The following is a 15748-nucleotide window of genomic DNA, read 5'->3' as shown; positions in this document are numbered from 1 at the left end:
TGTAGCCGTTCTGGTTCTTTGTTTCACGTCTCAAATGAGTACATCCAATACCATATAAGGTTGTTAATGTTTAAATGAGATAATGCATAGCACAATACATGCCAGTTATTATTATAAGGGAAGTAAGAGTGGTTAGACTGGGAGGCAGACCTTGGGTTCCAGGCTGCCTACCAGTGTTTGGTAACTTATTGTTTCCAGGCCTGAGGCAGTGAGCTATCTATTATAGTTCATTTTTGGTGAGAAGGAGAGAAGTTGAAGGTGACATCATTTTTTTCTTAGATGCATGCAGGCAAATCCTACAGGTACTTTTATTTTTGTGGGCAAGGGAACGAGACGAAGAGGGAACTGGAGCAGATGGCTATTTTTCTTTGGTCCTTGGTGGCCTTTGACCCCTGCTGGCTTCTGAGTCATCGGTGTCCGGCTGGGATTGTTATGGGAAGTGGTGATCCTTCTGTGCAGCTTACTCTAAGGAGGTCATCACTCAGTCACACTCCTTAGGTCTTTAACATAGAGTATAGGGTCTCTTCCTGGGGGCTCTCGTGGAGAAGGTGGCTAGGAGGTGCTGTCGGTGAGGGTGAGGTTGAGTTGGAGAGGGTAAGGGAGGCATAGAGGATGCTGTCAACCTGCGTGAGAACAGAAAGAGAAGGGGGTTAGAAGTGGAGGGGGAGCTGACCTCATCTTACATCAGTGATCTCATACCTGAGTGCCCTGCTGATACCACAGTCCCTCTATTCTTTCCACCCCTACTTCTCCAAGCTTCTCTTTAATTCTTTCAGGCTCTAGTCTGAGCTACTTACTTTTGGGTCCGGCTTGGAGTCTCTATGTAGTCCTAGAAAAAAAAATGTGCCAGGATCAGAGGCATGGCAGCCAAGGTAGAGAAACGGGCAGAGGGCTCAGTAGTGCGGTCATCTGCTAGGTCAGGACCAGGGTCCATGGGAGGGATGGGTGAGGTATGGGAAAGAGGAAAACGCTGAGGGGCACATGTGTGGGGAGAGAGTGTGTAAGGAAGAAGGAAGGGCCAAGGTGGAGAGTGGGGAGTGATGGTGGTAGAACTGACCTTTATGCCCAATGTTCTCGTGCTTCTCCTCAGTGTTATGGAAGGATCCCCTGCGTGGGAAGGAAAGAGTGGGAATTGTGTCAGAGGCTGGGCAGAAAGGAGTCAAAACCTGCATCAGGCTGGTTCTCTTCGGGGCTCTACGACCTGCTTGGACCTACTCAGAAGATGTAGGCAATGGTTTGAGGCTCTCAGAAGGAGGCTGCCTGGAAGAGCTTTGAGAGGCAGTGTGTGGTGTAGCCCAGGAGAGGCCCCTGAGTGCACCTGAAGGAGGGCTGTTCTAGGGAACCGCTGTTGTAGGAAGGGGCACAGGAGGAGAAACCAGAGGGGTGAATTCCTGTCCTCACTGCCTCGGTTAAAACTGAGAAGGAAAACCAGCGACGCTCATCTCACAGCCTCTGGGTGGGTGCTCAGGCCTCGGTCCCCAGGAGGAGACGCCATCCTGGGGTGGGTGAGTAAGGCAGCTGGCAAAAGTCAGGGAGGGAGAGGGTGGGAGGGGGTTTAGGGAAGGGAAAGTGTAGAAATGGGAAGAAGGATGGAGAAAAGGAAACTGGTGGGAGGGTGAGGAGGACCAGGGCTCAGGGCAGGAAGGAGATCCCAGCACAGAGGAGAGGAGGCCAGGCTGGGAGCTGACGGGGGAAGGTGCTCTGAGAAAAGGCAGACGGCAGAGGTGATGGAGGCAGATGATTCTTGTGGTTCCTTTGAGCACCTCACCAGGGAAAAAGGCAGATTGGACAATGAGCAAGAAAAAGGAAAAAATGGGGAACAGGAAGATGTGGGAAGGATGATGTTCAAGGTGGAAAGAAAACAGGATGAACAGAAGGAAAAGCTGAGAAATGGCCATGAAAGGAGGAGAAGGGGGTTACCAAAGAAAGAGAAAAGGGAAACATTCTGGGAAAGAATTACAGAAACTGCTGGAACCCCTAGGTCCACCGTTCTTGATTTTTTAAAAACTTTTTGGCTTGTTTGCTTTTTAGTAGCCAGAGTCTCAGGAAATGTAGAGCCTAACCTGTTGGGGACATATGAGGATGTGGATGTTAATGTGAAAGCAGAGGATGAGAGTAGCTGTGAAAGACTCCCTCACACTGTTCTCAAGGACACTTCCTGTTTCCCAAACCAGCACCCCCATTGGAGGGCAAGCACTCACCTGTCTGGGGCTCTTGCTTTCTTTCCACCTTGAACATCATCCTTCCCACATTTAGTCTGCAGACCTGTAGAGGAACCAACAACATGTCAGTGTGCCTTCCAGGAACAGCATCTCTCCTGCCTTTCTGCCTCATCCTACTCTGAGAGCATCCTTGGATAAACCAGGGCAGCAAAGCAGCTCTGCTGAAACCCCTGTTGGAAGGGCCTAGGACTCAGAGTGGCACCAGCTGGCATCCTGAGGCTGCCCACACCTCTCCTGCTTTTGTCCTCAATACCAAGTCAGGAGAGCAGCTCTTCTCTGCACCCTGTGCCCCCTTCACCCTGCCCTCTCTCCCTAACCTTCCCGCTGCTTCCTTCTTCTTTCCTTCAACTCCTTGCAATCCCTCAACCTTCTCCTTCCACTGCTGAGCCTGGCCCACCTTCCCTCCCCTCCCCTTCCCCCCCTCAGGCACCATCGCTCCTCCTGCTGTGACAAACCAGCTTCTTCTGCTTTCCTTTGAGTGGTGGCTGTTTCTCTCTCCTACCTCTGAACCTCAGGGCTGGGATCGGTGTTTACACTGCAGCCTGTTCCTCTCTTCCACCGAGGACTCTGTTGTTCCTCCCCACCTCCCTGCACTCTCCCCCTCCACCTCCTTCTCAAGTCTCTCCATAGCAATTCCCAAGCATTTGACCCCGGTTCACACACATCCTCTCCACCACTGCCCACCTTCCTGTGAGGTCTCATCATCCACAGGGACAATCCTCTCAGGCACTGGACTCACCCATCCCCCAACTCCAGTGACCTCCACTCCACTCTGCCATACCCTGGACATTATTTTTTTTAATCACTGGGAATGAAAACTCTGAAATATTAAATGCTAGTATTATTTTTATGCTGTAGCTCTTTTTCCTCCCAGCTCTCTTTTGTCATCATCCCCTCCCCGTACACCTGTGCTTTGACCTCCCTTAACTCTTGTCCCCTGATAATCCACTTTCTTTCAGGTTATCCAGGCTGACTCAGAGTCCTCCACTCTCCATTTGTGCCCTTTCACCAGCTTCTTAACCTCCTGAGTTCCCCTGTCCTGCCACACTGAGCTGACAAATCGCCAATCCTTCATGTGTCTATTGCACGGAATGCTGCTTGCTTACCCAATATCCACTCACCACCTCTTACTCAGTTACAGAAAATTGATTTTATTTGGAGTGGCAGTGTGCTCCCCTATGGATAGACATGGGACATATTATATTCTGGCCAATAAGTTATAAGGGAAAATATGGGTAGGACTTCCAAGAAGGCTTCTGGACTATATCACATTTTTTCTTCATCTCTGACCCTTATCCTTACTGTCAGGAGAACAGATAACTGGGGTATAGTCTTTTGTAGTTTCCGTCTTCCTTCTGTTTCCCATTTAGATTCAGAAATAATGGCTGGAATCTTTGCAGCCACCTTGGACCATGAGGCAGCCCTCAGGGTAGAATCCTGTATCCAGGGCAGTTAGCAGAAAGGTAGGAACCTGAGTGCCTAAGGACTAATTTCCTGTGCTGTCTGCTTCCAGTTTCTTCATTCATTCATTCATTCATTCATTCATTCATTCATTTATTTAATATGTTTTTATTTATTTCATAGAGAGAGGGACAGGGAGAGATAGAAACATTAGTGATGAGAGAGAGTCATTGATTGGCTGCCTTCTGCACGCACCCCACTGGGGACCGAGCCCACAATCTGGGCATGTGCCCTGACTGGGGATGTGCCAATGACCTCCTGGCTCATAGGTCAAAGCTCAACCACTGAGCCACGCCAGCTGGGATTTTTTTATATGAGAAAGAAAAAAATCTCTCGTATCTAAACCACGGCTACTTGTGGCCTCTGGAGCTAGCAGGTGAACACAACTCCTAACCAATGAGTCTTAAAGGTTTCTAAGCTGCATGGCTGAATACTGGTGGGGAAAAACACAAGCATGTGCAATGATGCTTTCACAGATTTATGGCTTCATGCCTAATCAAATCCTTAAATACTATCTTCCATTTCCTCAGTGACTATATTACATTTTCTCTTCATCTCTGACCTTCATCCTCACTCTCAGGAGTAGCCACTGTGGTATTTTCCTTGCTGAATGAAAAAAAATTCCCTATTTTTATGCAGCTGAATTTATCAATATTTTTGTTTATTACTTTTTGACTTTGTATCATACTTAGGGAGGTCATCTCCACGCCATGCTTCCAGCACTATGTATTGAATTACTCAGTTTTCCCCATTGATTACCTTTTAATTTACTAAATTCTCGCATATATTTGAGTCTATTTTTATCCTGCCTATATTTTGAGTTTTTCATTTTCTTCCATTACTTTATCTTTTATCTGTTTGTTTATTATGTGCTAGTATTGCAGCTACTCTAAATGCATTATGCTTAATTGTCATGACAATCCTGGGGTAATTACTAATATTATCCCCATTTTACTGATGAGTAAGTTGAAGTACAGAGTAATAGTACCACTGTGACAGAGTTGACCCAGCCAGGATTGATTGCAGGCAGTCAGATTTTATGCTCTTTAGCTTTGTGCTTTAATATCTAAGAGGGCAGCCTGGCCAGTGTGGGTCAGTGGTCGACCTATGAACCAGGAGGCCATGGTTCAATTCCTGGTAAGGGTTGTGAGCTCCATCCCCAGCGTGGGGTGTGCAGGAGGCAGCCAATCAATGATTCTTTCATCATTGATGCTTCTCTCTCCCTCTCCATTCCTCTCTGAAATAAATAAAAATATAATAGAATAAGAGGGGAAATCTTGTTGCAAATTTTTAAAATGTAATTTAAAATCAATTTTGGATGCTGTTGGGGCATAAATAATTAATGCCTCTAACCCTGCCCTCTCTTTGAGCTATAAATGCAAACATCCAAATTTCTGATGGACATCTCTACTCACCTGCCCATACAGGTATCTCAAAAATAACATATCCCAAATTACAGGAATCATTTTTTCTCCCCCAAATCAGGCTTTTGACTTGCTATGGTCCCTAATTCACTTGGTGGTTTCATTACAGCCTCACTCACCCAAGTTGCAAACATGGAACTTCTTCCTGCTCCCTTGCTGCTACATCAATCTAATCATCAAGTCTTACTGGCTCCCTCTTAACCTTTTCCAGAATCTGACTGTCTCCACAGACCTATGTATCTGCAAGGTGAAGTGTGTAGTTGCCTCTTGGCTGCTTCATGTTGCTTCTGGAATCTTGGATGTGATTTATGAGGTCTTCTTTTCCATATCACTGAGCTGTACACTTAAATATGGTTAAAATGGAAAATTTTATAGTGTGTGTCTTTTGCCACAATAAATTTTTTGGTGCCTCTTCCATAGCACTGAGCTACTTTCAGTTCCCAGAATGGTTTCCTGTGCTTGGAAGAACAGTGATCTCTATACCACCCTCACCGCTTCCCTGGCTAATTCTTTTTTATTCTTTGAGACTTTTTGCAGATGTTGCTTCTGGAAAGTCCTCCCTGGTTCCTCTCCTTCCTCCCAACCTACCATAGTTCTTTCCAAGTGATGCAATTAGCCCTTGAAGTACCTCCTGCTCTCTCTGAGTTCCTTGAAAGCAAGGAACTACATGGCTGAATACTGGTTGGGAAAAACACAAGCATGTGCAATGATGCTTTGTGCATGAGTAGGGTCCCTAGGCCTGGTGGGCGATCAGGGCTGATCAGGGCCTTCCGGCTACCAGCCAGGGCCTTCCTTCATTCTGCGCCACACCCTGATGGTCAGTGCACGTCATAGTAAGTGATAGAACTCCCAAGGGGACACTTTGCATATTAGCCTTTTATATATATACTAGAGGCCCGGTGCACAAAAATTTGTGCACTCGGGGGGATGGGGGGGACGGGGGGTCCCTCAGCCCGGCCTGTGCCCTTTCGCAGTCTGGGACCCCTCGGGAGATAACGACCTGCTGGCTTAGGCCTGCTCCCGGGTGGCAGAGGGCAGGCCTAATCCCTAGGTGCAGCCCCTGGTCGGGCTCAGAGCAGGGCTAATTGGGGAGTTGGGGCGCCACCCCCTGTCATGCACAGAGCAGGGCGGATTGGGAGGTTGTGATGCCACCCTCAGTCACGCTCAGGGTAGGGCCGATTGGGGGGTTGGGACACTGCCCCCTGTCACACTCAAGGCAGGGTCGATGGGGAGGTTGCGGCACCACCCCCTGTCACGGACAGAGCAGGGCCAATCAGGGGGTTGGGGTGCTGCCCCCTGTCAAACACAGAGCAGGGCCCATCAGGGGGGTTGGGGCTCCGTACCCTGTCACGCACAGAGCAGGGTCGATCAGGGAGTTGGGGAGCTCCCCGCTGTCACTTACAGAGTAGGGCCAATAGGGGAGTTGGGGCACTGCCCCCTGTCACACACAGAGCAGGGAAGATCAGGGGGTTGGGGCGCCACACACTGTCACACACAGAGCCGCAGGGCAATCAGGGGGTTGGGGAGCTCCCCCGTATCAGGCACAGAGCAGGGCCGATCAGGGGGCTGGGGCGCTGCCCCCTGTCACACACACAGCAGGGCCAATCAGGGGGTTGGGGCGCCACACCCTGTCACACACAGAGCCGCAGGGTGATCAGGGGGTTTGGGCGCTGCCCCCTGTCACGCTGATCCCGGTGCCAGGAGGCCTCGCGGCTCCGCTGATCCTGGTGCTGGGAGGCATATTACCCTTTTACTATATAGGATAGAGGCCTGGTGCATGGGTGGGGGCTGGCTGGTTTGCCCTGAAGGGTGTCCTGGATCAGGGTGGGGGTCCCCACTGGGGTGCCTGGCCAACCTGGGTGAGGGGATGATGGCTGTTTGCAGCTGGTCACACCCCCTTCAGGCTGGGGGTCCCCACTGGGGTGTCTGGCCAGTCTGGGTGAGGGGCTGAGGGCTGTTTTCAGGCTGGCGGGTGACTGAAGCTCCCAACTGCTCCTTTTTTTCTTCTTTTTTTAAATTCTGGGCCAGCTTTAGCTCTGGCTCCAGCTCTGAGGCCTCTGCTGCTGAAAGCAGGTATCTGGTTTGTTTGTGTTCTATAATCGAAACACTGTATCAATTCCAGCTCTGAGGTCCCGGCTGGCTGAAAGCAGGTTTCTGGGGTTTTGTTTAGCTTCTATATTTGTAACTATGTTTCAAACTGCAAGCTCAGAGGCCGGCAAGGCAGGCGGGGAACGTTGGTTTCCTCCGTCACTGAAGCAAGCAAGCCTCATGTTAGTTTCAAGCTGCCTGGCTGCCGGCCGCCATTTTGGCTGGCAGTTAATTTGCATATTGCCCTGATTAGCCAATGGGAAGGGTAGCGGACGTACGCTAATTACCATGTATCTCTTTTATTAGATAGGACTAGAGGCCCAGTGCATGAAATTCATGCATGGGGGGGGGTGTCCCTCAGCCCGGCCTGCACCCTCTCCAATCTGGGACCCCTTGGGGGATGTCCAACTACCGGTTTAGGCCCGATCCCTAGGATCGGGCCTAAACGGGCAGTCAGACATTCCTCTTGCAATCCAGGACCACTGGCTCCTAACCACTCACCTTCCTGCCTGCCTAATGCCCCCAACTGCCCTCCCCTGCAGGCCAGTTCACCCCCAACTGCCCTCCCCTGCAGGCCTGGTCGCCCCCAACTGTGCTCCCCTGCTGGTCTGATCGCCTCCAACTGGTTGCCCCCAACTGTCCTCCCCTGCCAGCCTGGTCACCCCCAACTGCCCTCCCCTGCAGGCCAGTTCACCCCCCACTGCCCTCCCCTGCCAGCCTGGTCACCCCCAACTGCCCTCCCCTGCAGGCCTGGTCACCCCCAACTACCCTCCCCTGCAGGCCTGGTCACCCCCAACTGCCCTCCCCTGCCGGCCTGATCATCCCTAACCCCTTGCCAGCCTGATCTCGCCCCTAATTGCTCTCCCCTGCCAGCCTGATCACCCCTAACTGCCTCTGCCTTGGCCCCCACCACCATGACTTTATCCGGAAGGAAGTCAGATGTCGGAAGAAGTCTGGTCGACCTGATCTAATTAGCATAGTACCCTTTTATTAGTATAGATTATTAGTATAGATAGATTATATAGGACTAGTAGTCCTGCACACAAATCCGAGCACCAGTAGGTCACTGCTGCCCTCCTGTAGCTCTCTGCCTGCTGCCCTGCCCTCCTGTAGCTCCCCCCGCCCCCCTTCATAGCTTGTTGCCCTGCCCTCTCCTGTAGCTCTCCACCTCCTGCTTGCTTGCTGCCCTTCCCCGTCCTGTAACTCTCTGCCACCCATTTGTAGCCAGTAGGTCACAGCTGCCCTCCTGTAGCTCTCCACCCACTGCCCTGCCCTTCTGTAGCTCCCCTCCCCCCTCCCCCTCCCTCCTCATAGTTTGCTGCCCTGCCCACTCCTATAGCTCTCTGCAGCCCTCTTGTACCTCACTGGCCCACCCTCCTGCTGATCCGTGATCGTGCTTAGTCGTTATGCCTCAGGGTGTAATGGCTAATTAGCATATTTCTCTCTTATTATATAGGATAGGATTGTCTAAAAGGTGGGTGGAGCCTTTTTCAGCAGGAGGAGATGCTCTTGGCAGACAAAAATACATAACCCCTATATCTGGACTGATAGACAGCCATATGCACTATACTGCCAAACCGGTTATTAAAAAAGTGAACCGCTTTCTTACACCTTACACCAAACAGCTCTTGTCCTTAAAAACCCCTCCTCAACCCCCACCTTAGGTTCTGCCTTTGCAGTTCACCCAGATTAAGTTCTGATTGCTTGGTTTCTATGCCAGTCAGCATCAAAAGCTCTGCCTCCTAGGCAGCCATTGGCTCCTCTGAGAAATCCAGAATGGCCCCGCTTTCACCTTGGCGCCAGCCCTTCAGTCACGCTCCCAATCCATTACCGGGTGTATCTCTGGCTGCTCTGAGAAGCAGCACCACAGGTCTGTGCTGGTGGCAATTTTGAATTCTCATCCCTGACCTAACCTTCTTTTATAACTGCCTTTTTATATATATAGATAGATTACTCCAATTATAAGCCAGGCCCTGGAAAAGGTGCACCCACTAATGTTTGCTGAGCTGAGCCAACTTTCTGTCCCATCTGCTCTCTCCTTACTTTTCTCAGGGCAGATCCTCCCCTCCCCATGAACCAAAAGGTGAGAACTAATGATAAATTATTAAGTCAAGAACCAAGACCTGGAAAAATGATCAGATTTGTGGAGAGGGGTTTGTCTGCAGTGGTGATTGCTCACAGACACCACTTGAGGAGAATGTTAATACCACTTGAAGTCCAGACATCACCCCAGTAAGATTTTGCAATTTTCACAGGCTCCTGTGTTCATTCTGATGCAGGTGGATTCAGAGAAACATCTGGTTGGGAAGATTGGAGAGTGGAGTCTCTGACCACTTACCTTTGCTTCTCCTACACCTGAGGTAGACTACCAATCCCAAAATTGTGATTATGAGCACGGCACCCGCCAGTGCCACCCCAACTATCGCTCCTGGAGTCAGGGGCCTAGACCCTGATGTCCATTTGTCCCCCGAGACACCGAGGCCATCTGTGGTGGTGGTGGTGCTGGTGGTGCTGGTGGTGCTGGTGGTGCTGGTGGTGCTGGTGGGGTCCTTGGTGGTTTTCTCGGTGGCTGAGAATACATGAGAAACAAGCAAATTCTCCCTTAAGGGACTGGAAGTATCTGGGTGAAACTGTCACATCCTGTTCCCTAGTTTGGGGAACACTGGGGGTCGGGAGCAACCCTCTGAAGCTCTCACACCAGGAGAGGAGTAACAAGGTGAAATGCTGAAGGCTTATCACATACATTATTCAGTTCAAATCCTGAATCTACCACTGATCAGTGGTGTGACCTCAGAACCTCATTTCATCACCTACAAATAGAGATAACTAGATCACAGGATTTAAAAAAAAATTTATTGTGGCAAAAGACACTATAAAATTTACCATTTTAACCATATTTTAAAAAATATTTTTTATTGATTTTACAGAGAGGAAGGGAGAGGGATAGAGAGTTAGAAACATCGATCAGCTGCCTCCTGCATGCCCCCTACTGGGAATCGAGCCCACAACCAAGATACATTCCCTTGACTGAAATCAAACCTGGGACCTTTCAGTCCACAGGCCGATGCTCTATCCACTGAGCCAAACTGGTTGTGGCACCATTTTAACCATATTTAAGTGTACAGTTCAGTGGCAGTAAGTACATTCACATTGTTGTGCAGCTCTCACCATCAGCCATCTGCAGATCTTTGTCATCTTCCCAAACTGAAAATCTGTCCCCATTAAGCAACTCTCATCACCCTCATCCCAGCCCTGGTACCCACCATTCTACTGTCTGCGTCTATGAATTTGACTACTCTAGATGCCTCATATAAGTAGAATCGAAGAGTATTGTCTTCTGCAGGATTGTTTTAATAAGTGAGAAAACATCTGTAGAACACTAGTATATACTAGAAATATGTTTTTAAAGTTACATCTACACTAATAAAAGAGAAAAATGGTAATTGGCGTACAACGCTACCCTTTTCATTGGCTAATCAGGGCTATATGCAAATTAACTGCCAACTAAGATTGGCAATTAACTGCCAACAAGATGGTGGTTAATTTGCATATGTAGGCACAATGCAGGGAGGCGAAAGGGAAAGCAGGAAGAAGCCCCCTGCCACTGACAGTGATCGGAAACCCAGGGGGGAGCTAAGAGCTGGGGGGCAGGGCTAAGGCGGCCCAGCCATGATCGGAGAATCAGGTGCCTTTTCCGCCCTGGCCAGTGATAGCAGGAAGTAGGGGTGGAGCCAGCAATGGGAGCTGGGCACGGTCGAAGCTGGCAGTCCCAAGAGCTAGGGGTCCCGTGCCTGGGCCTAAAGCAAAGCCCACGATCGGGCGCCCCCCGCTGCCACTGCAGGTCCCCGCTGCCTGGGCCGGACGCCTAGGCCAGAGGCATTAGGCCTGGGCAGGGGCGGAGCCTGCAACCGCGGGGAGCTGGGGGTCCCCTGCCCAGGCCTGACACCTCGGCCGGAGGCCTCAGGCCTGGTCAAGGGGCCGATCCGGTGATTGGTGATCGGAGAGTGATGAGGGTCAACTCCTCTGGCCGAGGCATCAGGCCTGGGTGGGGGGCGGAGCCGGGGATTGGGGGGATATGATGGTCCCCTTGCCTAGGCCTGAAGCCTGGGTCAGAGGCATCAGGCTTGGGCGGGGGGTGGAGCAAGCGATCAGAGGGAGATGGGGGTCCCCTGCCCAGGCATGATTCCTGGGCCAGAGGCCTCAGGCCTGGGCGGGGGCCAGAGCCAGTGATCGGGGGGAGATGGGGGTCCCCTGTCCAAGCCTGACACCTCTGGCGGAGGCGTCAGGCCTGGGTAAGGGGCTGATCCTGCGATTGGAGGGTGATGGGGGTCAACGCCTGAGGGCTCCCAGTATGTGGGAGGGGGCAGGCTGGGCTGAGGGACACTCCCCCCGCCCCACGCCCAGTGCACGAATTTCGTGCACCGGGCCCCTAGTTAATATATATTGAACTTTAGTTTCTACAAACAGATTGTACCTTAGTAGATGTTTGATGTACCATTAAAAAACTGATATAGTACTAAGCCACAGAAAAAATCTAACTCTAATAAAATCTTTAGGTTAGCATGGATCAAACTCTCTGGCTACTCTTGCTATAAATTAATACAGGAGATACAGAGAAGGTGCAGGAAGAATAAAACCAAGTCTGTTTGTGTAATTCAGGTTGTGAGCCACTTTATAAATTATCTAAAACCAGCTCTGTGGCCAAGACAGGGCAGTGGATTTACCCAGGCTGGGAGGAGTGATTCATCACTGATGTAGTTAGAGCTGCCAGCACAAGTGATTATAAAAAGTAAATTGAGCCCAGCTGGGTGTGACTGGGTGGTTAGCATCAACCCAGGAACCAAGAGGTCACCAGTTCAGTTCCCGGTCCAGGCATATGCCCGGGTTGCGGGCTCAATCCCAGTGTGGGGCATGCAGGAGGCAGCCAATCAATGATTCTCTCTCATCATTGATGTTTCTATCCCTCTCTCCCTTCCTCTCTGAAATCAATAAAAATATCTACACTATCTACACTAATAAAAGAGAAACATGGTAATTGGCGTACGACCGCTACCCTTTTCATTGGCTAATCAGCGAGATATGCAAATTAACTGTCAGCCAAGATGGCGGCCGGCAGCCAGGCAGCTTGAAACTAACATGAGGCTTGCTTGCCTCAGTGACGGAGGATCGTTGGAGGAAACCAATGTTCCCCGCCTGCAGCTGCAGGCCTCTGAGCGGGCAGTTTAAGAAACATTGTAACAAATACCGCTGGACTTCAGCCAGCAGATTCTCAACATTGTAAGCAAAGGCCAGAAACCTACTTTCAGCCACAGAGGCCTAAGAGCTGGAGCCAAGCCTCAAGGTAAAGCTGGCCCAGAATAAAAAAGAAAAAAAGAAAAAAAGGAGCAGTTGGGAACTTCAGTCACTCCCAGCCTGAAAACAGCCCTCAACCCCTCACCCAGACTGGCCAGGCACCCCAGTGGGGACCCCCACCCTGATCCAGGACACCCTTCAGGGCAAACCAGCCGGCCCCACCCATGCACCAGGCCTCTACCCTATATAGTAAAAGGGTAATATGCCTCCCGGCACTGGGATCAGCGTGACAGGGGGCAGTGCCCAAACCCCCTGATCGCCCTGCGGCTCTGTGTGTGACAGGGGGCGGGGCCCCAACCCCCTGAGCAGCCCTGCTCTGTGCCTGATAGGGGGGAGCTCCCCAACCTCCCCCCCCCCCACAGGCCCTGCTCTGTGTGCGATGGGGTAGAGCCATAACCTCCCCATCGGCCCTGCCCTGAGTGTGAGAGTGGCGGCGCCCCAACCCCCTGATTGGCCCTGCTCTGTGGGTGATAGAGGGCGGTGCCCCAACCCCCTGATGGGCCCTGCTCTGTGAGTGACAGGGGGTGGCGCCGCAACCTCCCCATCGACCCTGCCTTGAGTGTGACAGGGGACGGTGCCCCAACCCCCCAATTGGCCCTACCCTGAGCGTGACTGAGGGTGGCATCACAACCTCCCAATCTGCCCTGCTCTGTGCATGATGGGGCAGCGCCCCAACTCCCCAATCGGCCCTGCTCTGAGCCCGACCAGGGGCTGCACCTAGAGATTGGGCCTGCCCTCTGCCACCCGGGAGCAGGCCTAAGCCAGCAGGTCGTTATCTCCCAAGGGGTCCCAGACTGCGAGAGGGCACAGGCCGGGCTGAGGGACCCCCCATCCCTCCTGAGTGCACAAATTTTTGTGCACTGGGCCTCTAGTATGTATATTAAAAAAAAGTAAATCGGCTTACCATGCACCCCTTTATGCTGGGGCCTGGGAGAGAGCCCCTCCCCCACTAACCTGGAGTCAGATTAGCCACACCTTCCCACCTTCAAGTTCCCCCGTCCCAGTGAGTACTATAGGAAGATCTATTAATAAAGCATGCCCCATAGTAGGTTAAAATAGGTCAAGACAACAAGATGACCAAGTCAGTAGGTGATCAAGATGATCAAGACCGAGTGGCTAATGGTTAAGAGGGGAGGCTCTGGGGTCAAACTGGGTTCAAATTCCACCTGCACCATGAAGGTGACTTTGTGTAGGTGTAAGGCTCAGTTTCCCCATCTGGAACAGGAAGGTGATAGTGGTTCCTACTATGATTGCGGGGTCGTGGTGCAGGGTAACTAGGGCGATGCATGCTGAAGTGTTCAGTTGGGACAAGGGCACATAGCCGGGAGCTGCCTGGTTGCTGATGCAGAGGGGCCTCTGACAGAGAGAGAAGGGAACAACACAGGCCTTGTGTGGTGGGAGTGAGGACTTAGGGGGGTTGCTGTGAGAAACAAAAAGGGTTCAGAGGATGAAGATGGGAAGAAGAGATAGGGAAGGAGAGAAAAGAGATGGAACTGGGGAGGGAGCATTGAGGGCCACGTTCTGGGGAGCAGAGTGAGAAAAGAAAGCAGGGAGATTGGGACAACAGATGCTGGGGTGTTACCAGGGGTGGAGGGAGGGAGGGAATTCCTTGGGCCCCTATTGGGTCCCTCCTGTGTGTGCCAGGCTGAGCTCATGGCTGTGGGGGGACACAGACGTGGGGCTAGCTGGGGCTCCACCTGCAGACACAGGACAAAGGAAAGGCAGGCCACACCCTGTAAAAGTCAAGTCCGCCTGGAGGACATGGGGTGAAGGCAGGAGGCAGGGCTGGAGCCCCAACTTGGAGCAAGAAGGAGGATAACCGGGGAGCCTGGAAGGTCTGAAGCCTGGGGATGGGGTGGGCTGGATCTATGGGGCAGTGAGGGAGGGGCAAGGAAGGCAGCCCACGTTTGGGGAGATCACGGTGAAAAAGGTAAAGCTGGCAGAGGCTGGGAAGCAGTCAGGGGCAGGGAGAGGCGTTTGAGAGAAAGGTCAGGAAGAGAGGCGCCTGGACCGGTCCTGGGGGACGAGGGCACCAGTGGCCGGGGCAGTGGGACTTACCTCTGGTGATGATGAGTTTGGTCCCTGGGATGGACTGCCACACCGTCTCGCCTTCGTTCCGTGTGGTCAACTGGACTCGGCAGAAGTAGCTACGTCCATCCTCTCTCCGCAGGTTGGAGATTCGGAGGGAGCCGTTCCTCTGGCCCTTTGTCCAGTTCAGGGAGAGGCGGTTTTTAAAATCCTTATGGATGAACGGTGAGGTTGTGGTGAACAGCGGGGTTGTGCTGTAGATGAACTCTCCATGGAATTGTTTCCATCTCCAGGATATACGCACGTTGGGATCGCTGGCTAACTCCCAGGGGTAACAGAAGGAGAAGGGGATGTCGATGGAGCCACCCTCAGGGGCTGAGAGGTTCTCTGGTTGGTGGACTTCATAATCAAGGTTTGAAATGCATTTTGCTGAGCCACCTGGAGGAGGGGGGGAGAGGGAGGGACTTTGAAGCCACTTGGAGGGACCGAGAAGATAACCCCGGACCATCTGGCACCCTCACCTACGGGCGGAAGTGTGGCAGAGAATAGGACTGGCCCTCTGGCTGGGCGTCCCCCCTCCAGGGCGGTAGAAAGGAGGGTGAGGGATGTGGGGGACCCAGCACTGTGGGACCAGCCCAGCCCGCTGCTGTTGCAGGTGGGAAGCCTGGCTGGCCACAGCCCCTCCCTGGGGCTCCCCTGGGGCCCTGGTCAGAGCCAGGGTGTCCTGGCCACTCACCAGCCTGCAGAGCTGCTGGCGGCAGCAGGGGCAGCAGCAGGAGCAGCAGCAGGGGCAGACCCATCGCCTCGCTCTCCTTGGAGGATGAGAAAACAAGCAGAGCCTCTAGGCCAGAGGGGAGGCTCTGTGGAGGGGCTGCCTCAGGCTAATCTGACCACCGGAGAGGCAGGACCAGGCTCCTTCCGAGGACTGGGAGGTGGGAGCCCTCCCCAAACATGCCTGCCCAGGATGGGCAGCACTTCCGTTTACAATCTGGCTTCTTCTTTTCTGATATTGCCAAAGAGCTTCCCCTGTGGTCAGTGACCAAGAGCCATGATATCGGCCCCCCAGTCCCCACCTTCATGCTGATGGGTGTGGTCCTGACCTGGGCTGCCTGGGGCCTCTCCCCTCCCACCTCAACCCCCTGTCTCTGCCAGGGGCTTTCCCATCTCCTTAGG

The 15748-nt window shown here is 52.3% G+C and overlaps 1 protein-coding gene across 3 annotated transcripts; it reads right to left on the bottom strand.

Moving 5' to 3' along the window:
- Nucleotides 1-55: 55 nt before the first annotated feature.
- LOC118656877 (paired immunoglobulin-like type 2 receptor alpha) lies at nt 56-15628 on the bottom strand. Of its 3 annotated transcripts, XM_036310627.1 has the most exons (7): nt 15312-15620; nt 14606-15013; nt 9534-9764; nt 2202-2265; nt 1058-1107; nt 798-829; nt 56-623 (listed from the first exon to the last, which is right to left on the bottom strand). In XM_036310627.1, exons 1-7 carry the CDS (start codon nt 15373-15375, stop codon nt 495-497), a joined length of 978 nt encoding a protein of 325 aa, XP_036166520.1. In that variant the 5' UTR covers nt 15376-15620; the 3' UTR covers nt 56-494. The 3 variants fall into 3 exon arrangements, with proteins under 3 accessions (XP_036166520.1, XP_036166522.1, XP_036166521.1); XM_036310629.1 differs by lacking the exon at nt 9534-9764 and having other exon boundaries at nt 15312-15614; XM_036310628.1 differs by lacking the exon at nt 798-829 and having other exon boundaries at nt 497-623; nt 15312-15628.
- Between the last annotated feature and the right edge of the window lie 120 nt (nt 15629-15748).

The sequence above is a fragment of the Myotis myotis genome, unplaced genomic scaffold, assembly GCF_014108235.1.
Source record: "Myotis myotis isolate mMyoMyo1 unplaced genomic scaffold, mMyoMyo1.p scaffold_m19_p_5, whole genome shotgun sequence".
In the NCBI taxonomy this organism is placed as follows: Eukaryota; Metazoa; Chordata; class Mammalia; order Chiroptera; family Vespertilionidae; genus Myotis; species Myotis myotis.
This window is presented reverse-complemented; position numbering and strand designations above follow the sequence as displayed.

Bases quoted from the DNA above. Each gene is read 5' to 3' on its own strand.
- LOC118656877 (XM_036310627.1), bottom strand. From the start codon at position 15,375: ATGGGTCTGCCCCTGCTGCTGCTCCTGCTGCTGCCCCTGCTGCCGCCA. The intron at 9,765-14,605 runs GTAAGTCCCACT...ATGTATTCTCAG, and splicing joins CAAACTCATCATCACCAGAG to CCACCGAGAAAACCACCAAG. The intron at 624-797 runs GTAAGTAGCTCA...GTTCTCACGCAG, and splicing joins ACTCCAAGCCGGACCCAAAA to GTTGACAGCATCCTCTATGC.